Raw genomic sequence first — 25,620 nt, forward strand, 5'->3', positions numbered from 1 at the left:
ATATTTTTTAAATGGTTGCAACCTACTGCAGTCATGTTGATTCAGTCACATTAAATAATTTTGGCTTGAATAAAAAAGTTAATTTAGATGTTACCACATTTAGCTTATCTTTAGCACCTGACAAAAAATGCATAGTGTAGTATTAAGAGTACATAGCCTAAAACATAAAGCTACAGCAAACTAAATGTACCCTATCAATAAACGAGCGGCAATGGGATAGTCATATGAATACCTCAAAATATCTGTACTAGGATTGATTGTTTGTTTTTAACCACAGAAACTGAGATATGTTTCTATACCTTAACCGAGAGAAATAGTCCGACACCGACAGCCGTTTCTAAAATAGACAAGATCGCCTTGAACCCCCATCCCGCCCATAAACCCTCCTCTCCAGTCCCCTCAAAGCCATCTCTATTTTCTCTCGCTTGGTGCTCAGGAGCAACTCGGTAGGTAGAAGAATTCGCGTATTAGTTCTGCGAGCCGTACTAAGGTTTCTGACCTGGAATAACGGAGACCGCCAACGAATACTTGTAAAAGCGGAGGGGTCGAGAGAGGACCGGTTAACCGACTCGGGAAAGGGGAAGAGGATATTTTAAGATCGAATCAGTGTATATTTCCCAAAATACAGAGGTAAGTGATTCATTTGATTGACAGTTATGCATTTCTTTTGAATGACCGTATGGAATGCTGCTGCATTGTGACGACACGCGCGTGTTTTGGAAGTTCTGTTTTATTCATGAACTTTGTTTGGCGGGTTCCATATGACATCACAATAATGTATCAAAGTAGAGCATGCTTTGCATATTGATGGTTTGACGCCAAGTGTGCGCGTGTAGTTGTAGTATCGAGTGTTTCATTTTAAGAAGACAATCTTTTCTTATTTTTTTTTTTTTCATTCGTTTAAAGGATTACGTCTGGTGTGGGGCACGCGTGGCATGGGGCAGTTTGGCATGACTATATTAGGAAAGTGACCGCGTCTGAGACATAAGCAAGGGTGCCTTCTCACATGGGACAGCAGCGTTGTGTACAATACTGCATTCTCAAGGCGGTTTAACTAGTATGGGTAGAACAAGCCTCAAATAAACCACTGTTACACTGAATGCCGATGTGACATAGACAAATGTCAGTGTTTATCAATAAAAGTTTTTGCCAAACTGAAGTAAATGGTAACTGTTCTTTATATTTATATATATATATATATATATATATATATATATATATATATATATATATATACACACACACACACACACACACACACACACACACCACAGTTAGTTCCGGTCCTCGAATCTGATTGGACGAGAGACGTTTCATGAGCACTGATGGTGTGACAGCATCAGCACTCGGAGGCTTCTCTGTGTGTATCACTCCAGGTTTATGCTGTTCCAAACTAAATTGTATCTGTTAGGAGTTACTAGCTTTATTTTTGAAATTACATATGTTAACCAGCAGGTGGTGGCAAAAGATAATTTTTGTGTGTAATATGAGCCAGTTGGTGATGTAAAGTGAACTTTTTGAAATACTAACAGAGGCTTGGACACATCATTTGTTTTGAACCAGCAACATCAGATTCTGATTCATCACATAAGAAAGTAGTTTCAAACACAAATGCATTTTTATGACTGTACTATTGTTTTTAAACGTACTTGTTCATTGAACTGTTGTATATAAGTAATATCACACTCACAATTGTGCTATATGGCCCGATATCAGCACTGCTGTAATTACCTTCTGCACTCGTCCTGCGGCCTCATGCCTCGGCCAAATCACAGCAGTGCTGATATAAGGCCATATCGCACTCTTGCTCGTGTGATATTGCTTAAATATATATATTTGTATTTTTTGCAAATTTAGTTTTTTAGCTCTGTCTGTATTGTTTAATAGGAGCTATTTAGGGTGCTGTTGTGTTATTGATGCAGAATGTGGGTCTATTTGTTTGCGTAAATCATCTTTCAAAGCTTCCACATAATATAATATAATATAATAATACTCTCTAGTATGACAACAAGGCAAAGTAGTAAAATATATAAGAATACAATTTATAAAATGATATAATACAATGGCACTATAATGTATAGTACTTTACCACAATAGTTAATTATTTTATTATAATGTTTCTTCAGCTGTTATTCAACTAAATTTGTTTTACTATGTGAAGGTGAACTGAGCTATTGAACCAAGACTCCCCAAAATAATAATATAATGTGTTTAAAGTGTGAACAAGATGAGTTCTGTGTAAACAGGCCAGTCTCAGGAGGACCAAATATAAAAAAGAAGCTCTTACTGACATTAATAAAGCAGTGCCAGTCCAAAAAAAGTTTTAGATTTTTTTAAATGAAACTCATTTATAAACTTATATAGTATTTTTTTTTCCTAAAATAAGAAACATTTAGATACAATTTGATATTTCAATTTGAATAGCAATTTTTTAATTAACTGCAAATGTTGGTTCATAATAACTTACATATATAAATTGAACAATTTTCTATGTTTTTTTTTTTTTAATGAATTTAAAATAAGGGTTAGTGCCTCAGCAACCACACATGTGTCTCTTTTACAGTACAAGTTATTACTTCAAATATACATTTAATAAGTACATTTATTTTTAAGATGAGGAGATATAATCTCTACAAATGACAATCATTTTAAAAACGTAATGTGCCATGGACCAGGCACCTATATCTAGAATAGTCTTTTCCAGCCAAATTAGTCCTGATCCAAAATGTATGCCTATCAAATAATGATTCAAATGCGTTACGATATTCATCAATAAAGTTTGGATTAAAACTTCTGCTTCACCAGCAGTAAATTCAGTAAATCCAGTGATTCAGTGTGTCAGTGATTTCTGACTTGAAGACTTTGAAACACATTATTTGGTTAAAAATTATTTTGATCTTGCAATAAAAGTCTAATGTTAGTAATACTGTGTAAAACAAATGCTCTTGCTTATGATTCCTATAAGCATTGATTCATTGAGAACAGATTTTAAATGTACAATGCAGCCATTATGCTTCTGAGGCTTGTGAATGTCTTCAGGCTTTGCATCAGTTTAGGTACATTTGAATATGTTCAGTGTCTAGTCTAAACGGCATGTTGCTTTCTACATTCTTTAAATAAATTTAGCTTCTGGGCACCAAGTTGTCTCTAGACTGGAAGGTGCTGTGCAAAAACAGCTTTAATATCAAATGCACGCTAATCATTCTTAATGTAATATATTATAATTATGTAATTTATATGCATGTATGTATATATTAAACAGCCTTTTTCTATCTTCTCTCTCTTTTTCACAGCAATGAGTCGCAGCATTGTGCGCCAGAGTAAGTTCAGGCATGTTTTTGGGCAGGCGGCGAAGGCAGAGCAGAGTTATGACGATATACGGGTTTCCAAGGTGACGTGGGACAGCTCCTTCTGTGCAGTTAATCCAAAGTTTTTGGCAGTTATAGTGGAGTCCAGTGGAGGCGGAGCTTTCTTGGTTATGCCTCTTTCAAAGGTAAGTGGATTGTGGGCTAAACTGCCTGAAAATACAGTACAATGACACGCACCTTATCAAGGTATAACAACACCATTTTTGATCCTATACGGTGGGCTTTGGGATACTGCTATGTTAAAAGCGTTGGGAATACCCATGGAGATTTGTGGGATCTGATGTCTTAAACATTCATAGCTAATTTAATTACTAATAAGCTGATATGAGTAATATCTGTCAAACATTCAATGAGTATGCCAAACAAATCATGTCTATTCTTTGTCTTTTGGCTTTATTTATGAATCTCAGACATGGATGTTGGGGGTAAGGGTGCCCATCCCCCAAAAGGCTTCCATTTCACCCTCATAGGGGCACAGAAGCGAACTCCATAGAAACCGGGTACACAACTTGCATATGCTGTCTGTAACTACTGTGACAGACTGCAACAGAGTGTGTAGCAATGGAATGGTTTGTCGTTTCTTATATATGTTAGTTAACTTATCTTATGCACCTTAGTGTTTCATCACATTCACATACACACATGGAAATATCCAGAGCTCACAAATTAGGATATTTAAATGTGATTTGGAAATCCCTGTTTCCTAATATAGATCACAGGACTAACATATATAGTACATGATATTGTCATATAATATACATCTTAGTTCTGTGATCTAGTGCCTTTGTTCTCAATCTTGCCCTTTACTCTATTTACAAGTACTAAGGAACATCTTTTCTATAATAGACTCCTTGCTAAAATACACTCACCTAAAGGATTATTAGGAACACCATACTAATACTGTGTTTGACCCCCTTTCGCCTTCAGAACTGCCTTGATTCTACGTGGCATTGATTCAACAAGGTGCTGAAAGCATTCTTTAGAAATGTTGGCCCATATTGATAGGATAGCATCTTGCAGTTGATGGAGATTTGTGGGATGCACATCCAGGGCACGAAGCTCCCGTTCCACCACATCCCAAAGATGCTCTATTGGGTTGAGATCTGGTGACTGTGGGGGCCATTTTAGTACAGTGAACTCATTGTCATGTTCAAGAAACCAATTTGAAATGATTCGAGCTTTGTAACATGGTGCATTATCCTGCTGGAAGTAGCCATCAGAGGATGGGTACATGGTGGCCATAAAGGGATGGACATGGTCAGAAACAATGCTCAGGTAGGCCGTGGCATTTAAACGATGCCCAATTGGCACTAAGGGGCCTAAAGTGTGCCAAGAAAACAGCCCTCACACCATTACACCACCACCACCAGCCTGCACAGTGGTAACAAGGCATGATGGATCCATGTTCTCATTCTGTTTACGCCAAATTCTGACTCTACCATCTGAATGTCTCAACAGAAATCGAGACTCATCAGACCAGGCAACATTTTTCCAGTTTTCAACTGTCCAATTTTGGTGAGCTCTTGCAAATTGTAGCCTCTTTTTCCTATTTGTAGTGGAGATGAGTGGTACCCGGTGGGGTCTTCTGCTGTTGTAGCCCATCAGCCTCAAGGTTGTGCGTGTTGTGGCTTCACAAATGCTTAGTTGCATACCTCGGTTGTAACGAGTGGTTATTTCAGGCAAAGTTGCTCTTCTATCAGCTTGAATCAGTCGGCCCATTCTCCTCTGGCCTCTAGCATCAACAAGGCATTTTCGCCCACAGGACTGCCGCATACTGGATGTTTTTCCCTTTTCACACCATTCTTTGTAAACCCTAGAAATGGTTGTGCGTGAAAATCCCAGTAACTGAGCAGATTGTGAAATACTCAGACCGGCCCGTCTGGCACCAACAACCATGCCACGCTCAAAATGGCTTAAATCACCTTTCTTTCCCATTCTGACATTCAGTTTGGAGTTCAGGAGATTGTCTTGACCAGGACCACACCCCTAAATGCATTGAAGCAACTGCCATGTGATTGGTTGATTAGATAATTGCATTAATGAGAAATTGAACAGGTGTTCCTAATAATCCTTTAGGTGAGTGTAGGTGTTCCAGTAGATACAATATAAATAGGATTTTGATGTAGGATAATACATGATAAAAGGATGTATGTCAGCTGTTTTGGATGTATTGGAATTCTAATCAATTGTGCACATCCATTTGACATACAAAACAACATATTGTTTATTCTGGCTTGGAGATGCCCAAACCAGGGCCAGAGGCCCACCTTGCCATATATGACAAGAGGAAGAAAAGAAACTCCATTGACACAGCTCTTCACTGAATTAGTTAAGCAGATTGCGGAGTTATGTTTTTTATGCAATCATAAAGGAGGGGAACTAGGACAACTTTTATATTTTAATATAATACAGTTTGATATAATGTAACATTTACTTGCATTATGAAGCTTGATTTTGGATCTTCGTAGGATAAAGTTTGGGCACTCCTGTTCTAGCTATTCCTGATGCATGTGACCATCAGACCCATTGAAAAATATCACATTGATCCATTGCAATTTATCACCTCATTGGATCCCTTTTTGTGAACTTGTCTTGATCCTTTAAGGGTTCGTGAGTTAATGGCTTCACTGTCGACTCATTGCACGGAGTCTGGATAGACATGCTATAAATACCTAGCTAGCCATCTCCCCTGTGCTCAATCTCAGGCCGGCCAAAATAAAAACTCCCTTTTCAAAGCCTCATCACAGGTTTATAAATAAACACCAGGATTGTAGGAGGGGCTGGAGGTGGAGTAGCTGCAGATAGAGCCAACGCGTGTTCACCCCAGCTGAATATGGATAACAAAAACATGAGTTACATCATTAACCAGGACCATGACTTTCTGATTAATGGACATACAATTGTGAGATGAGAATGTTTGTCATAAACTATGCCACAATATCATCAGTTTTTGATTACAAAAAGTACACATTTAGTGGAGTCCAAAAGTCTGTGTTCATGTTCAAATTCAAAATCTAATTCAAACCTGGAAATCAACAGAGATTTAGGATATTGACAAATTAAAAACAAAGAAATGTTATGATGTGAATCAAATAAGAATTATTTAGGATTGTGCTCCATTTCTAGGTCACTAATCAAATAAGGTAATTTGTGACATCATCATTTGTACAAAAGGTCACATTTTCCATTCTCAAATCATGTGGGTGAACATGGATCAAGTTTTGCTTGACAAAACCAGGTTTTGCTGTTCATGACAGCTCATGTGCCTGCTGTCAATAAAGCAAAAGGGGGACACACCAAGTATAAAGAAATGTTGAAATTAATGTTCATTTTTCAGTTGAGCTCTTCTCTCAAATCTTTATGCTAGTAATATGATTTGAAATGAAGAAAAATTTATATGATTAGAAAAATGCAGAATAAATGCATTTTCACAAGAGATCTTTTGACCATATATGGATGATGATCAATATGTATGTGTTACAAACAATACTCAACATAAGCATTCCTTCTTTTATTTTCCTATAGATGGGTCGAGTGGACAAAAACTACCCCCTAGTGGTTGGACACTCTGGGCCTGTTTTGGACATTGACTGGTGTCCTCACAATGACAACATCCTGGCCAGCTGCTCTGAGGACACCACTGCCATGGTAATCATTATGGCAGTCATTCATGTACATTTCCACTGCTTGACACTTACAAACTATGAAGTAATAAATATGTTTAAGTTGCCATTTTTTAAAAAACAAGTGAAGCATGTCTCCATGCACACCTACTCACACTGGAGGAAAAGATCACAGAGACAATAGTCTTAAGAAGGGTGATGAGTGATGACGAGCTCTAATGGTTTGGCTGCGGGGTGAGAGCTAGTATTGCACGTTAACTGTCATAAACCTGTGATGTACAGATAAGCAGGACTTTTGCTAGATGAGGTAAGTTAACAGCAGCTGTCATCTGTGCTGGCAATGCCTCCGTGTTCTGTCGACACCAAAGGAGCATACTGGAAACCACTATATATCTATAAGTTTACCCAAACACTTTAATTGGTAGGCTGATTATGCTTATTTGCCAGCTGTATTACATTACAAATGGTAAGAGTCTCATATAACATTTTTTGAATCAGTAACAATAAGCCACTTCAATGACCTTGAGGAATTTATAGTACACTGGTCCCCAGAGCATTTAAACAAAGAGATCATCAACCTATGTGTGAAATTATGTGACTTATATAAGACAGCATGAGGCTTTTATTCATGCTATCTTCAGTCATCCAATGGGATTCATTAGTAAATCGTAAAGCAATCTTATATAAGAAATAAAGCATGATAATAAGCATGCAGTATATGTATCAACTGACCACAGCACACAAATTATAATGATTAATACAATATATCCTAAATTAATTCACTAATTAAAAAAAGTTTCGATTTGTCAGATTTCCATATAGCTATTAACCCTGTTTTTAGCAGATGCAGATAATTGTGTATGTTATAACAGATGCTTACTTAAAGTGACTTTTAAAGAAACCCAATACATTGCATCCGAATACATTAAGCACAGTGGCAGATTAACTATTAAACAGTTAAATATTTGTGAATTAAACTGTTTAACTTTTGTTTTGCTTGAGTCCAAAAGACTTTTTAACTGCCTCATCTTTAATAATGCTCATTCAATAACAGTTCCTCTGTAAAGCTTTAATCGTGTATTAACTGGTTCAAAAGCAATCCATGCTGATAACAGCTAAAACACATACACTCCACTCTAAAGTGTTCTGAATGAGACACATTTTTAAAAGTTGCACTCTGAAAATGCGGCACACATTGCCAGAAATACATCAAAATGATCAAAGATGTCCATCTAGTGTATGTTTACAAAACACTAAAAATTGCACATATGGGTTCAAAAATGATCCAGGATGCCTTCAAAACAGCAAAGAAACAGCACAGCTGAATGAAACAGAATGGAGGTCTCCTTTTAGTTAGAACTTGACATGGTGTCTTTTAAAAAGTGGTGAGAAATGAATGATAATGGTCAAAGCCATTGATCTAGTGTAGAAAAATGTTTAAATCCAGATGACATGAAGGTGTCCTGTGCAAGTCCCATTTGGCATAGATGAACTCCCACGACAGGCCCATCTCTCTCCTCTTCACCTGCATGACTGACTGTGAGCACCAGTGGGCGGGGCCAAGAGTGCAATGACCAAAAACAGGCATTGATGTCTATGCAGATATGCAGATCTATTTGGTTCTTGTGACATCACAAATTCCAAATGGCCTGTTTCTGGAGCCTGGTTCAAATAAATGTTATTTTTCTATTGAGGAGGAAGTTTTCAGTCCTGAAACTTACAGTATGTTTTCATAGTATAATGTACAAAAGATCAAGGAAAATGTGATGACTCATGTCATGACGCCTTTAACATACACTTGTTTGTTACATAGGTATGGCAGATCCCTGACCACACCCCCTCTCGTCCCATCAGTGAACCCATTGTAGTGTTGGAGGGCCACTCTAAACGGGTGGGCATTGTAAAATGGCACCCAACTGCCCGTAACATACTCCTCACTGCAGGTAAAGATTGGTCTCTTTTCTGCCACTGCTCTTTTATAACAATTGTATACTGTATAGTACAATACGAATGGATGAAAATAAAATTATCACTGAATGACAAACTGACTCTAAATGGAGGTTTAATTTTTTTCATTGGAGATTCTGCAAATTAGAAGCGGTTTCAAGTCTTTTGACCCACGTGCTTTGTATCACAGGCAGTGATAATCTGATCATCATCTGGAACGTGGGCACTGGAGAACCCCTGATCACTATGGATGACCATCCCGACCTCATCTACAACATCAGCTGGAACTACAACGGCAGCTTATTCTGCACCACCTGCAAGGACCGGCACCTCAGAGTGTGTGATCCCCGCAAAGGCGAGGTGGTGGCGGTAAGCATTAGGATTTTGTACTATGTATGTATTACGAAAGAACCCATCGTGTGCTGGTGCACTTGTAAACTGTGACAATTACTCAAGAGATCATGTTATTTGATATTATCCCTTAAGGGCCATTCAGACCAAACACGTTCTTGTGTTCTATAAAAAGCTAGACAAAACAACAAATTAAACAGACTACTTTAAAACATGCTAAAACATGTTCTGAGACATGACCTGGTAGATGGTGCTTTCACTGGTGACGCAAATAGGGATGAATTAGATCGGGAAATGACATAAGCTTGATCTTGTTCATGCCTGTCTCCTTTTATCCATGACAATAAAATGGAAAAAAATATAAATGCTAAAATAAAAGAAAACATTTAGAGTAAAGATTAACAGGGATTTCAAGTGGTTGAACTGAACTGAAATAAACCTTTCTTTTGTCTCCTGTAGGAGAGACTCGCCCCACATGAGGGTATCCGGCCGATGAGAGCTATCTTTACCAGAGAGGGCAACATTTTCACTACAGGTTTCACCAGGATGAGCCAGAGAGAGCTTGGTCTGTGGGATCCGGTAAATGAGCAAAATTGGTTTACTCATTTAATGTTTTGATCTTATCTCCATATTTAGATTTCAACATCCTGCTGTCATTTCAAATAACTGATGATTGAAATTTTAATTCCTGTGTTAATTTCTGATATTTTAGACTAATTTTGAAGAGCCCATTGCATTACTGGAGTTGGACACTAGTAATGGAGTTTTATCGCCTTTTTATGATCCCGACACCAACATTGTGTATCTGAGTGGCAAGGTATGACTCCATGTTTCATCTTTGATTGTTTTATACTCTGTAAAGTTTTCTCCAATTTTTCTCCTTTATTGTCTCTGCAGGGCGACAGCAGTATTCGCTATTTTGAGATCACAGAGGAGCCTCCATATGTGCATTACATCAGCACATTCAGTAGCAAGGAGCCACAGAGAGGAATGGGCTTCATGCCCAAGAGAGGAGTGGATGTCAGCAAGTGTGAAATTGCCAGGTCAGCTAGTTTGATCAGTTATAGTGGTTGATTTAGAATATTTATGCATAAATCTGTGCAAGTAGGGTTTTCAATTGAGGAACTTCAATCTGGGGACACCAATAAAGCCTGGGAGGGGTGGGGGTCGACTATAAGAACAAATATTATATTATATTATACTGACAGCTCTAATTTTTAGCTGCAAGAAATAAAAACCAGTCTGCAGATAGTTGCCACGGTCACCTTTAAATTGCTCACTGGGGGTTGTAAACAAACTGCCTTTTATTCTCCTCAAATAGATTATATAAACTCCATGAGCGAAAGTGTGAGCCTATCATGATGACAGTACCCAGAAAGGTAAGAAAATTAATGTTTGAATGTTAAATGACTAAATCAGCATTCCAACAACATTTCTGAATATTGCTTTTCAGAGTATTGTTTTTGAGGAAACAATTGTTTCAGAAAATGATATGTTGAGGAAGTTGTTTGGAAGTTGTCCATTACATTTGAGATTGCTTTCATTACATCTGCTCACTCAATCGATTCTTTCTCTTCCTGTTTTTGTGATGCCAGTCGGACTTGTTCCAGGATGACCTGTACCCAGATACAGCAGGTCCAGAGCCAGCACTGGAACCTGAAGAATGGTTAGAAGGACGAGATACAGACCCCATACTAGTGTCTATGAGAGATGGTTATGTTCCTCCAAAGAGCAGAGAGCTTAAGGTGGCCAAGAAGAATGTTCTGGAAACCAGGCCCACAACACGTAGAAGCATGTCTGCAGTAGAAGGAAGCAGTTTGCCAGTGAGTACAACATCCTGCTTATCCCTGGTCTACTTTTTTCCTTTCCAAGCTTTTGTTCCTTCATCACTTCACTTCAGATAAAGGGCACTTTCGGTGAATATGGTACACTTTGGTGTCCCATTGCTTTAAAAAAAATTAATGGGCAGAAATCCCTTGTTTTTTGTTATGAGAACTATTAGACATATTAAACTATTGTCTAACATAACATTATAAGTAGCTAGTTTTAAAAACATCACATATTTGTTTCCTTCTTTTAAAGTGGTGATTTTGGCCTGTTCCAGCTCAGTGGTCTAGACCTTCTCAACTGTACCCACAATTAAAATGATACAACTATAATCATTTTGGTATATTCTTTTGAAGCAATATTCATTCTTTTCAACTTTTAATATGCGGCTTAATTCAGATGAATTCATTGTAGTAAAAAGAAAAAAAAAACTTTTCATTTCAATAAATAATTTTCCACATTTTTACATTGCAAATGTAACATTTATTCAAATTACAACATCCAACATGTGACATCATTTGGACCTTTTCGACTGTTGAATTTTAAAGTTAGTGTTGACTGCATTTGTCAACACGGTTACCCAAGTTACTGTAAGACAAAAAAATGATCAAACAAATATTTTTCTTTCAATTTTTGGACATGAAAACTTTATCAATAACTACAAACCAACATTTGGTCCCAAATTAGCTAGCCCCTAGGTGAGTGACAGATTAATTTAGGCCAAATGTGTAACCCTGGATGTTTACTTAATGTTAGATCTAGAAATTACACCAATCGTGGTCTCAAAATGTATTTCGACATGTTCCACATTTTAGTAACAAGGCTGCAAAATTGGCAGACCCCAGAAATTTAAACAGCTCATATCGTATTTAGTTTGACCTCCTAAGATTTACAATCAAAAAATGTTTCCTTTTTGGGGAGTTTAAGCACATCCTTTCATCGTCCATTTATTGAAAAAGAAAAAAGCTCTACCCTTTTTTACGCAATTTTGAGACCCAATTTTGTACCTTATTCGTGGAAAGTGCCATAGACTTTTCATTAGAAGCAAAGCAGTTCTTACCTTTTCCTGATTCAACTCTTGCTTTACTCCCTCTCCATTCTCAACCACTCCTGTCACTCTTTTCTTTCCATCTTTCCTTTTTCCTCCCCATTCTCTATCTCTTTTAATCGCTAGCCTCAGTTGTTGGAGAAGCTTGTTGAGGAGATCCAAAGTCTGAAGGCCACCGTTCTTTCTCAGGAGAAGCGAATATGTGACTTAGAGAATAAGCTCTCCAAGTACACTAATGGAACAGTCTGACCGCATCAATAAAGCTAATTCAGCCTATGCACACTGCCCAATTCACTGCTAAACCTCACAAATAAATTATGAGCACTGATAGGCCATCCCACCCCAATTCACCCCAGCTATGACTCGTTTTATCATAAACAACACTGTAACTTTAGTTCCATGGCTGCACCGCCATTTAACTTCACAAAGCCTTTCTAAATGTTAATAGTTTCCTTATAGTTACTGATTTTGGGAACATTTCAGAGCAGAAGGAGATTAATTTAGCAATAGGCACTAATAATGTTTTTCCTGGTACTTTATAGTAGATTTGGTTATATTGTGTTGTAGAACACAATATTAGCACTATTCCTTAAGTATTTAAGGAATTGTAAGTTAATCAAGAGGCCTTTATGTAAACTTTGTAATAGGTAGGTAAAGGCCGCCTTGATTTGATGAATTACAAATGCTTGCAGCTTTGCAACCATGAAATGGAGAAAAAAGTAATTGTGCTGCAGCTTTGTGTGTTTGTTAAAAGTCATAGTCTCTATGTGAACATACCTCATAGTTAAGACCTGGAGCCTGATGTATAAACGTTGTGTATGCACAAAATTAATCATCTGAGCAATTTCCCATGAACATATTATGATTTATATAAAATAAACTTGCCTTTAAATATGTGTGCACAGTCTGGACACTCTTGACTGTGCGTACGCACTCTACTGGTGTGTGCGTGAATTGGCGACTCCAGCTGGACAAATAATGAACAGAACAGACAGATTTTAAACTGTGATTTTCATTTAATTCACATTTAGAATAAAAAGGTATGTAGTTAAGCCAATAGTAGGCTATATTATTTGTATGTATCTAATTAAAAAAAGACCCTCATCGCAATGAAACCCTCATTCTAGTCTGATAAAAACATTATGAAAAGAAAATTTGCCGTTCAGCTGTTTTTTTATATATATAAAATACCAGTCAAATATAAAATCTTAGTAATACGATGATAGCAGACAATTCTGCACAAAGAATTTTAATAATTTTAGTTTTGTTTCCATTACTTAATATTTAACTTCTCAATAAAATAACTTAAAAGGTTTTCTGAGAAGCAAAATTGCTTAAGTTAGATTTATGTCTGCAAAGATAGAGACAGTTTCCAAGGGATATTCAAGATATATTCTTTGAAAACAAGTTAATATCTTAATAAATAATGTTTCTTCATGGTGCAGCATCTAACCTTTGGGCACACATGTGACATTTAAAGTCTTATTTCTTACAATACAGTTTCTCGTACCGTTAAACACAGTAATCACGTGTCTGGATGGTGAAACACGTGTGGTAATTGTATGCAGATGAGGTTATTTTGGGGAGGAGACGGGGTGGGGAATGAATCGTGCACGTGTACGCACAATCTTCCACTAGCTGGGATTTATAAGGGAACTATGCGCAGGCTCTGGCGTACATAGTTTTATAAATGTGATTTTGTATTGTGCATATGCAAAATCTGACTTTTGTGCTTACACACACTTTTAGGAAGAAATCGAAGCAGAGATTTATACATGAGGCCCCAGGACCTGGGATCAGATAGAAGTATATGTTGCTGCAGTTGCACTTATTTGATCAATTCTGTCTAAGTAAGATCTATGACATGACTATGATTTGTCAGGACATTAGGAAACTCTGTAAGAGTACTTTACGTCAGTTATTGCCATTTCATCTTAAAGGAATAATTCACCTAAAAATGAAAATTCTGACATAATGTACTCACCTTTATGTAGTTTGAAAACTGTATGGTTGTCTTGTTCTTTTTCAGTTGACCGCAAAATTAGTTGTTTAGCAGAATGTCCAAACAACTCTTTTCTATACAATGAAAGTGAATGTGAAAAATTATAGTAATATGAAGTACCAAAAAAGTGGTCCATAAGATATATTCCAAGTAGACTTTTTATTTTAAGTCTCATAATTATATCTCATTTGCGCATGCATGCTCAAACCTGCCTCAAGGCACCGCTGCTGGTTTGACATCAAAGAGCATTGCTGTAAATTGTCTTATGCTTTATCATGTTGCAACACACTTGAATGTTTTGAATTAAATGCTATGAGATTTGAGAGCGGTGGAAGATTTTCAGCAAATAACAACTTCAACTTGACTATTTTGGTACTTCAACTTCCACTATTTTGGTACTTTTTTTTGCACTTTTTGGAGCTTGACAACCTAATGTAAATGTGAAGAAAAAGAATACAGTTTTGGAATGAAATATGGGGAATGGATAATGACAATCTTTTTCATTTTTGTGTGAACTATTTCTTTATGCCAGTTGTCTATAGCTTTAGAGCAAACTTTTACAATTAATTTCCACATGTTTGTATAATCCAAATAGAATAATCAAATCTAACTGGACAAAATGACAAAAGAATGTTTGCATAGAGAGCATGTCCCCAAATGTCCCTCTTCTGTGAGGAGTGCTTGCATTATTGGCTCTTACAATGCTGATTACCTGTCACTTTACACACCCTTGCCCTTCCAGCTTTGACCAACACAATTAAAAATCATGTGGCTTCTGTGCAACATTTCAAAAATGTAAATAATATTCTAGAAAAAAAAACATGAAACATGAAAAATTACAATAACAAAACCAAAAGACATTATTTTCTGTTTTATGTAGAGGATAATTTGTGAGTATTATGGTTTGAATAAAACCTTTTTTTGTACGAAAATGTTTTCCATTGTTGCATGCATTGTCACTTGCTGATAAAACTATACACACACCTACCATTTGCCATGAGTTATCTGCCTGCGACTAGATCTTTTATTCCTATGCAGTGTGCACATATTCAACAGGTCCTTTCCTCAACTCTTTTCTGGTATATAAACAACCCAGGAGCAAAGGGGAATGGTTTAGGTGCAATATCCTCAAGGTCTCTTACCTTTCAGATATCGATGGTGGGCTGACAATGGTCAATCTTCAATGTATTCCACCTCTACTGCACCTGAATTGGGGTCTGATGGCAGTAGCAGAAAGAATTGTTCAAATCTCTGACACTCAAATGGAGAAAAAAAACTCCATTAGTTGGTAATTAGACTGCTTACTATAGCTAAAAACAGTCAGTGGATAAAATAATTGTTATCGATTTCTGGAGGGGAGGGCGGACCAATCATGTTTACAATGTGTAGCGGAGGAGGTTCAAGTCCATTTAGGTGGACTCACTAGTGAAAGTTGGACAGAACATGTGGTTTAAAGATCTTTCGAGTTCCATTTGCTCACTGCAGAGAAAACCATTGCTTACCTTAGTACTAAGGAGTGCTCACTGTCCAGCTTGACTTAGGCCTGCTGGCAAGAGATTTGTGAGCAAGTCTTTTTACATTATAGAAATGTGGGACTACTTCTTCCTGCTTCCTTCTCTGATTCTGTTCCTGATTAACATTCTGCTTCAATGCAACTGGATTCGTCGCCTTGCAGAGAGAACTGTTCAACGGTTCGGTCACTGTATGTGGATTATGGTTTGTAGACTTCTGAAACTCCCATACTTGGTTCCAGAGTCATTTGAAGAACAGCAGGCAAAGGTCAAACTGATCTGTAAACCTACAGCCCTGGCCAACCACCTGAAGAGGTACTGTTATGCTTTAACACAGCCTCCACTGGCAACATGGCCTCAGAGTGACCCTCATCTTCAGATAATCACCAATCTCATGTGGCCCACAAAGGAAGGCACTGAAGTACAAGGAGGAGTTCGCTTTACAAGAGACCACCTTCTGCTCCAGGATGGAGGCATTGTGGCCCTAGACTGGGCTGTTTGTCTAATGGACCAACAGGCTCAGGCCAAAAAGGTACTTCATCCAGGAGGAAGAGTTCTTGGCTTACACTCTAGCAATCCAGCGATTGTCATTCTTATTCCCAATGCTTTGGGCCTAATGACACCGCACTTGCTCAGATTGTGCCACCAGGCTTTGCAGCAGGGTTTTTATCCTGTAGTGTTCCATCGTCGTGGTCATGGTGGCTGCCCTCTGACCACTCCACGCTACCAGGAATTTGGAAATCCATCTGATCTTATGCAGGCTATAGCATACTTGCGGAGCCACCATCCATCCTCAACTCTGCTGGCAATCAGTGAGGGCTCCGGATCTGGCTTGCTGCTGTCATATCTGGGGGAATGTGGCTCATCATCCTACCTGATGGCTGCTGCTTGCATCTCTCCTGTGTTTCATGGACAACTCTGGTTTGAGTACAAACTACCGTGGATCTATCACTGGATGGCCCTCATTTACCGGAAGATTCAAATAAACAGGTAGGCAATTAGGCACACATTCAGCCGAATGCATGTTGTAAGTCAGAGATATTCAAGTCAAGCCCTAGAAGGAGAATGTCCTGCGTATTTTAGTTCCACCCCTAATCAAACACCTGAATGAGCTTTTCAAGATATACAGGATTAGTTGATAATTACAGGCAAATCACTTGGCAAATCATTTGATTTGGGTTGGAACTAATCTTTGCAGTAACTCTCTATGACCTAATCCAACATCAATTACTTTAGTTTAAAGCAACATTTATAAGCAACGTTCATATAATTTAAAAGTAGCAGGACCTTTCGGTCGACTATGCAAAAACCTGCTAAACTTAATTAGTGACAGCAATGGAAAACAGCAAACCAAGTTAAGCCATTGTAACATTGTGAACATTTGACCTGGTCTACAGGTATGCAACTGCTTTGAGCTCCGTGATGGATGTTTCAAAAATTCTACACTGCAAATCCTTGCAAGATATGGAAGAATTAATGTTCTGTACTGCTAAGCATTCATATCACAACATGTCCAAAACAGTGGACCACACTGGAAAGGATAATTCAAGACTATCAATTAAGCTGGACTGGGCAAGTTACTGGGAGAGGAATGAACCTCTGCGAGATGCAGATGAAGTGGCTGTGCCAGTGCTCTGTTTGTGTAGCAAAGATGACCCTCTTGTGCCACCTATTTTCACTCTACCTGAAGCACTTTTTCAAAATAGCCCTTACTTTCTGCTGGCCCTAACAGACAAGGGAGGTCATTGCAGCTTTATGCATGAGAATAAACATGGAGGTACGACTTCCTGGAGTCATTCTGCAGTGCTAGAATATTTCCAGGTGGTTGCTGAATTCATTGGAGTAGAGGAGAGGAATGGGTTCAAGGATGGATTTCACAGCCTGAGGCATAGCTCCAGTGCGGTGTTTTCCAGAAGAAGGAGATCAACCTTGTTGAAGAAAGAAAGGCCCATCTTAAGTTCACGAAGACGACAGATCTCAACTCCCTCTGATATATTAACATTTGAAGAAGAGCAAGAGGATTTTACTTGGAACAGATCCTACACTCGCTGAGTGAGAGCAATAGGTGGTGTTCTAGGAGCATGAGATTCCAATTTGGTGAGCTTCCTGCTACCAAAGTCACAAAAAGTCTTTAAGAAACATATGAAACAAAAGGAGAAAATAATCAGTCCTTTGATGTTTAAAGGAGTGAGGAGGAGAACAACACAGAAGGATTAAGATAAAGCTCTTTTTGGCTTCTGTAACTTCACTAGAAAAAAAAAATGACGAACACATTGTTCTTGTGTTCGAATTTGGCTAGTTAAAAAGCATTGATGATTGGTTAAAACTAATTACATGTATGGTTTGAAAGTGATGTTCTTTATTTACAATTGTACAATTGCTAGCTGGGTTACTATATTAACGTTAAAAATGCATAACAGTTGAAAGGGAAAGTACACTATTGAACCAGTTTCATAGCCAGCTTGATCAAATTTAAGGCAGCATCAACAGCTTACCTCCTGATGTGTCATCCACTCGACTGACTCTACAGTTGACCGCCTTATGTGAAGTCATCTCAACAAACAAATGATAAAACGATGCTGTGTGTAGTGCAATGTAAACTTTGTTCACCTTTGTTCTTCAGTTTGTTCAGGAGAAAACCTGGGCTTATTTCATTGTATACATTAGGAAGGAGCAAAATGTTCTGGATCTCCTAGTAAGAGGATGCTTATTGATAGACAAAAAACACTGACTGGCAGGGGCTTAATCATGTTGATTACCATTAGATGCTATTTTTAGTGATTACGTTTTCCTTCAACAAACAAATCACTAGGAGCATGCTGGGGAACTCACTACATGCATTGATGTTTTAGTGAAGACAATACCACAAAAAAAGAGCTTTTGAATTCGTTATCTTATCCTGAAGATTTTTGTTTGAAAATTATCAAAGGAATCAATACTGGTAATCAACCTGAACCTCAATCAGGAAGTAGAAGCACAGAAAAGAAATAATTTGCATTAACTACACATTTTAGGTTTACATTATTTATATGCACACAATTTATAAACTTACAAATGAAAAAAAATAAAATAAACAGGACCAAGATGTACTAAAATTACTTTATTACAGTTGATTGTTTGTTCAGTAGCCCTCTGCCAACAAAAGGAGTAATTACAAACAAAACATTACATTTGTCCCCTTTAAGTTTTCAGATTTGTTTTGTACAATTTAATTAACTTGTTATAAGATTTTATTTTTGTTTGGTTAGAACAATTTTTGTAATCTCTCCAACATTCAGTTTTTTCACAATCTATACATTTTAATACAGGTTATAGATGGATTGTTATGGTAATGTTGAAGCAGGAAAAAGGAGACAATGGCCATCAAAACAAAACAGATGGAATACTGGTAAACACAAGGTAAAGAGATGTACCACCATTTATAACTCATCCCACTATTTTCATGCTTTAAAGGGTCAATAAAAAGGATGATAAGGTCTTTCAAAGAAATCGACTCTCTTTTATATGGGCACATCTCTCTCTCTCTCTTCAAACATACTGTATGATCCTGCTTTGTCATTCAGGCATAAACTATAGGAGAATGACTGTGACCTGAATGTCACTTTCAAAAAGCAAAGCTGCTGTTATGACATTTTGAGACTATGGCTGCTCCTTGGGTCCAGTGATTCAATTAAAGTACTTAAAGAATCTGACTAAATAATTGGCATGTTTCAGAAGATGTCATGGCCATGATAATTTGTTACATTTGGCCCAAGACTGGCTCAGTTGCTTATAGTCGTAGACTGAGAAAGCTTCATGGCAATTCATGTAATCTGTAATTCCATGCATATACCAGCAGTGTGCCAAGCAAGATGGTTAAGGGAGGACAATTGTGCTCTATATGACCAAGAGCATGATTCACTCTCTCAAACAGGATGTAGTCCAATATAAATCAGAATGTTAAATCTGAAAGGCTACTGCACCAAGGTCCTTGAATCCATTCTGTGATCGGCATGTTGGCAGTTACATGCTTTGAATGAAACTAAAAAAATGACTTACATTTCAGAAGATGAAATTTCACAATTTCAGAGATAACAGAACATGAGTACTGGAACTGGTGAATATTGTAATTTACACCTTTGAAAGCAAAGAGCACAAGAAGCAAAGAGATGATGATGGAACGGTCCAGATAAAGAGAAGTCTAATTGCAGGGGGTTTGGCTTTGCTTGACACCTCTGAGAATATGCTTTGTGTATATACTGTGTATATATATATTTTTTTCCTTTTTAAATAAGCAATATTACAAACCAAGTTGTTTTTTTTTCTTTTTCTTCACGTTCAAGCAATTACCTTTTTGTCTAATTTAACTTGGGTTTGACTGTCCATTTATTCATGTATTTAAATTTCTAAATATACAATATACACAAACTTGTTCCTATACATCCCACTTAAAGCAGTCTCCTGACTATATACCCTTCCACCTTAACAATGTTTTAGTATCTATTTCTGACCTTTTCCCTTGTAGTTTTCTCACTTTTTCTACATGCTGTGGTAAGTGTTCAGTTGGAGGGTGGAGGTCAGGCAGCAGTCACCAGGGCTCTGGGGTGGACGTGGAAGAGACAAAGGCATTGCAGGGACAACAGCAGCGGCACCCACCCGCCCGGCAAAAACATTCAGTGGTCTCAAGCCTGCCCAACCCAGACCTCCCCACCCTTAAAATCCACACAACACACTCTTGTGAAACCCAGCCAGAGAAAGGGGAGGAGGGGGCACCAGAGATTCAGAAGAACTGCTCACATGGGATTGTAGTGTTCAATAAAGAGGAAGTTTAGAAAGGGATGGTAAAGTGCTTTTCTGTGACATTAAGCTCAGGTTTGCAATGAAAGTTTGCAGAATAAAGAGGTCAAAACACAAAAGTGAACAGGACAGGCTATTCTTCTCTTGCATAGTTGCGATTGTTAACTTTGGCATCTCTAAATCAAATGACTAAAATTAACATTAATATACTGGAACATCTCTTTCCATACTGTTATTCAGGAGGTATGCCAGCATGCTTTTACATTCATGTAAATATGCAAAATCCTGCTGTTTTTTCCCCACTCTATTCAGGTGAATCTCGTAAAAAAAAAAAAAAAAAAGAGGGTCATATTTCACCAAAGTAAAAAAAATTAAAACAAGAAATAAAAAACAAATCTTTAAGATAAAAAAAACACATATATATATATATATATATATATATATATATATATATATATATATATATATATATATATATATATATTTTTTTTTTTTACATTATTTTCTGAGTTTACAAATCCTCTAAAATATCTCCACATTGTATCTTTTGTCTCTCACCTATCTTAAAACCATCCATGTGCTTTTGGCCAAGATTTGTCAATACATTCACTGGGATTAAACAACAGTATTTTAGGCTTTATTCTTAAGTTTTAAAAGCAAAATGGCACCCTACTCTCCATCCCCACCCAGACTTGTGTTTTTGGCTATCTGGACCTGTGGAAGGATGGCAATGCAAGGTGACATACATGGGCCCCTTACTCATTCTTATCAATTACAGCCATCATAAAATAATCATTCAAAATATATAATTCTGGTTGCTAATGTCTTGGAATTTCACAGTATATTTTCACAGCTAATATGTATTGTGGCACAAAAAAGGTAAAGCATACTGTTTAACACATTTTAAAACATTAGTGCTTTGTGTTAATTAATATCACCTTCTGTATTTTTAAAAGATTAAGCTAAACTAAACAAAATCAAGTGCACTGAAAAGCTTGATTCTTTCACATTCTGGTATCCAACCTAGTTTATATAATCTATGTGTGTTGTGTATATATACTGTATATATACACACATGTACAGTTGAAGTCAGAAGTTTACATACACCTTAGCCAAATACATTTAAACTCAGTTATTCACAATTCCTGACATTTAGTCGTAGAAAACATTCCCTGTCTTAGCTCAGTTATGATCACTCCTTTTTTTAAGAATGGAAAAATGTCAGAATAATTGTAGAGAATTATTAATTTCAGCTAATATCTCTTTCATCACATTCCCAGTGGGTCAGAAGTTACTAACAAAATACACTTTGTTAGTATTTGGTAGCCTTGCCTTTAAATAGTTTAATTTGGGGCAAACGTATTGGGTAACCATCCACAAGCTTTTCACAATAAGTAGCTGGAATTTTGTCCCATTCCTCCAGACAGAACTGGTGTAACGGAGTCAGGTTTGTAGGCCCCCTTGCTCGCACACGCTTCAGTTCTGCCCACAAAGTTTCTATCGTATTGAGGTCAGGGCTTTGAGATTGCTCTCCAATACCTTGACTTTCTTGTCCTTAAGCCATTTTGCCACAGCTTTGGAGGTATGCTTGGGGTCTTTATCCATTTGGAAGACCCATTTGTGACCAAGCTTTAACTTCCTGGCCGATGTCTTCAATATATCCACATAATGTTCCTTCCTCATGATGCCATCTATTTTGTGAAACACACCAGTTCTTCCAGCAGCAAAGCACCCCCACAACATGATGCTGCCACCCACATGCTTCACAGTTGGGATGGTGTTCTTCGGCTTGAAAGCCTCACACTTTTTCCTCCAAACATAATGATGGTCATTATGGCCAAACAGTAAAATTTTTGCTTCATTAGACCAGAGGACATTTATCCAAAAAGTAAGATCTTTGTCCCCATGTGCACTTGCAAACTGTAGTCTGGCTTTTTTATGGTGGTTTTGAAGCAGTGGCTTCTTCCTTGCTGAGCAGTCTTTCAGGTTATGCCGATATAGGACTAATTTTACTGCGGATATAGATACTTGTCTACCAATTTCCACCAGCATCTTCACAAGGTCCTTTGCAGTTGTTCTGGGATTTATTTTTGACTTTTCGTACCAAACTATGTTCATCTCAAGGAGACAGAATGCATTTCCTTCCAGAGCGGTATGATGGCTACGTGGTAACAGTGTATATACTTGCATACTAATGTTTGCACAGATGAACGTGGTACCTTCAGCCATTTGTAAATTGCTCCCACAACTTTTTTCTGAGGTCTTGGCTGATTTCTTTAGAATTTCCCATGATGTCAAGCAAAGAGGCACTGAGTTTGAAGGTAGGCCTTAAAATACATCCAGAGGAATACACCTCCAATTCAGTACACCTCCTATCAGAAGCTAATTGGCTAATTGCCTAAAGGCTTGACATCATTTTCAGGAAATTTCCAAGGTACTTAAAGGCACAGTTAACTTAGTGTATGTAAACTTATGACCCACTGGAATTGTGATATTCAATTAAAAGTTAAACAATCTGTCTGTTTGTGTCATGCACGTAGTAGATGTTCTAAACAACTTGCCAAAACTATAGTTTGCTAACATTAAAACTAATTTTTTAACCACTCCACAGATTCAATGACTTCAACCTAAGTGTATGTAAACTTCTGGCTTCAACTGTATATACAGTATACTGTCTATATACACACATGTATATATTCCATATAACTGCAATTGTTTTCTTTTGTATCTATATTTCTAAGGAAGGAAATGATAAATACTCTACACACACTCTCTCTGACAACAAACAAACAGCCAAAACTACCTGCTAATAAGATCATGATAAAAATCCTTACATACAATCTCCAGAGTTCTTCCTCTCACCAGTGAGAGGCAATGCACAGCATTCATATATTCAATCTCACCATCACTAACTTTATCATATCAAACTAAAACAGAAACCTCTCTAAATTCATCATATTAATTCATATCACCACAAAACGAAAAACCATCCAGAACCTTATACATGCCCTTCTGGCTGACATTCTTATAAGTGGAACTACAATGGATTACTTCTTGTGCTTACTAGGAATATAAAAAAAATTTCAGGAGACAAAAATAAAGGAGTGGGTAGAAAAGAGAGGACTGCAAGCAGAATGTTTTTTACCCTCCAGGTCCTCCTTTGACCATGGTGCCCCTGTATCCCTTCCCCTATGGCATTCAGGGTCATTGTAAGATGGGTGTTGTGGGAGAGCAGCAGGCGGTCTTACGTGAAGGACAGGTGCGAGCCATTGGAAATCTGAGAGGCGATGCTGGCGCTCCTACTCATCCCCTGCTCACTGCGGCCCCCTGAGGGGCGCCTTACCACCTGGGTACTGTTCCGTAGCCCACCACCTCCCCCACTCTGGCGCTGACTGCCCTCAGATCCATGGTGCCCCCAGGGAGGCGGCCCGCCCGAAGACAGGCAGTGACCCCAGGGCTGCTGGATAGAGCTGCTCTGGCCTGGGTGGTAGTGATGGTGACCATGCTGGCTGCCACCATGGTGCCCTCCGCTGATTGAGCCACCTCCCCAGTGTGAACCCTGAGAGCTTGCACCATGCTGGGAGCCCCAGCTACTCTGAGCCCCAGGGAAGCTGTGGCTGTGGCCATCAGACGAAGCCAAGCTGGAAAGCACCATTGTGCTGAAGCCCAGACGCATGCTTTCAGAGTCGAAAGCTTCGCTCTCCCGAGCCTGTTTCTCCAAGAGACTACGGATGCGCTCGGAGCGCTCATTCTGAAGAGCAACCATCTCCTCTTCAATCTAATAAGAAAAGACAAAGATACTTTTAAGGGAAAACACACAAACCAGCATGCTAGACAAACTTCCAAGTGCATTATTAATACTATTATTCATCTGAAAACAGACAAAGTTTCAATTGAAATATCTTATTAACTTTGTAGAACTGATTTAAGCATTTACAACACATCATGAGATTAAAGCCCAAAATATACTTTGGTCATATGCGAATGCTAGGCGTCTGTGTAAAGGATGCGTGATGCACATTTCGTCATCAGCAGAGTGTTTGAGCACTGAACGCATGCGGCTTGATTTTTCTAACTGCGCATATCTGAATGTGTAGTATTAGTTGCACTTACAGACCATTTCAAGCCAGTTTAAGGAAGAGACATCATTTTGTTTTTTGAACATTTCCTGCTAGTTGTCGAACTTATATGGGATATATCGCACTCCAAAAGGCACTTTAAAGGGAGAACGATCATGATAGTTATATTTTAAGATCACTTCAAACAGATTTTCCAATAACACTGACTTAAAGTGAGTTCCGAATGACCCTTATTTTTGAGCCCCGCACCTTATAGTCTTTCAAAGCTCTCACAGTGGATGGTTGCATCTAAAAAGGGAATATGGATGATCACTTCTGAATGGAATGAAAACAACAGCGGGAGGTTCTTCATTCATAGTGATTTTAACACGATTAACGGTAGCAACACTAACACGATTGTCATAAAATGTCATTCAAATTTGGACCATAATGTTCAGTGGCTGGATGCCTGGAACTAATGGAAATTCAAGTGATTAGATCTCTGAAAAAGCAACGACAAATGGATGCACATACAGCTTCAGTGAAGCAAGACAGCTGGATATGTATAGCTAACAACTGTAGCATGCATCTTATGTCTGGCAGGTGAACAATATTCATATCAACTAATTGTACATTTTTCCAAGTGTTCTCAAATACACAAGAAAAAAATTTTGGTGATAGGAGAAACAAGTGCACACAGAACATTACAATGAGACAGAATATACAGTGGGTATGGAAAGTATTCAGACCCCCTTACATTTTTCACTCTTTGTTATATTGCAGCCATTTGCTGAAATCATTTAAGTTCATTTTTTTTCCTCATTATTGTACACACAGCACCCCATATTGACAGAAAAACACAGAATTGTTGACATTTTTGCACATTTATTAAAAAAGAAAAACTGAAATATCACATGGTCCTAAGAATTCAGACCCTTTGTTCAGTATTTAGTAGAAGCACCCTTTTGATCTAATACAGCCATGAGTCTTTTTGGGACAGATGCAACAAGTTTTTCACATCTGGATTTGGGTATCCTCTGCCATTCCTCCTTGCAGATCCTCTCCAGTTCTGTCAGGTTGGATGGTAAACGTTGGTGGACAGCCATTTT

General features: G+C 37.9%; 3 protein-coding genes across 5 annotated transcripts in view; 2 read left to right on the plus strand and 1 right to left on the minus strand.

Moving 5' to 3' along the window:
- The first annotated feature begins 297 nt into the window (after positions 1-297).
- LOC127624742 (coronin-6-like) lies at positions 298-15,992 on the plus strand. 2 transcript variants are annotated; one of them, XM_052099598.1, is made up of 11 exons: positions 298-630; positions 3,294-3,493; positions 6,894-7,016; positions 8,805-8,934; positions 9,129-9,307; positions 9,749-9,868; positions 10,002-10,106; positions 10,187-10,332; positions 10,611-10,668; positions 10,885-11,112; positions 15,920-15,992. In XM_052099598.1, exons 2-11 carry the CDS (start codon positions 3,296-3,298, stop codon positions 15,953-15,955), a joined length of 1,323 nt encoding a protein of 440 aa, XP_051955558.1. In that variant the 5' UTR covers positions 298-630; positions 3,294-3,295; the 3' UTR covers positions 15,956-15,992. The 2 variants fall into 2 exon arrangements, with proteins under 2 accessions (XP_051955558.1, XP_051955557.1); XM_052099597.1 differs by lacking the exon at positions 15,920-15,992 and adding an exon at positions 12,291-15,150 and having other exon boundaries at positions 301-630.
- On the plus strand, positions 15,332-20,789 carry LOC127624743 (protein ABHD15-like). The gene is made up of 2 exons (XM_052099599.1): positions 15,332-16,667; positions 17,075-20,789. The coding sequence occupies exons 1-2, from the start codon at positions 15,754-15,756 to the stop codon at positions 17,727-17,729; spliced, it is 1,569 nt and encodes a 522-aa protein (XP_051955559.1). The 5' UTR covers positions 15,332-15,753; the 3' UTR covers positions 17,730-20,789.
- A 173-nt stretch (positions 20,790-20,962) lies between these two features.
- LOC127624741 (serine/threonine-protein kinase TAO1-like) overlaps positions 20,963-25,620 on the minus strand; it is a 31,634-nt gene continuing 26,976 nt past the window's right edge. For both annotated transcript variants that reach the window (XM_052099596.1, XM_052099595.1), the window contains exon 21: positions 20,963-24,231. In XM_052099596.1, coding sequence (XP_051955556.1) covers positions 23,698-24,231 — 534 coding nt within the window. In that variant the 3' untranslated portion in view covers positions 20,963-23,697. The remainder of the gene's footprint in view (positions 24,232-25,620) is intronic.

The sequence above is a fragment of the Xyrauchen texanus genome, chromosome 31 (assembly GCF_025860055.1).
Source record: "Xyrauchen texanus isolate HMW12.3.18 chromosome 31, RBS_HiC_50CHRs, whole genome shotgun sequence".
In the NCBI taxonomy this organism is placed as follows: Eukaryota; Metazoa; Chordata; class Actinopteri; order Cypriniformes; family Catostomidae; genus Xyrauchen; species Xyrauchen texanus.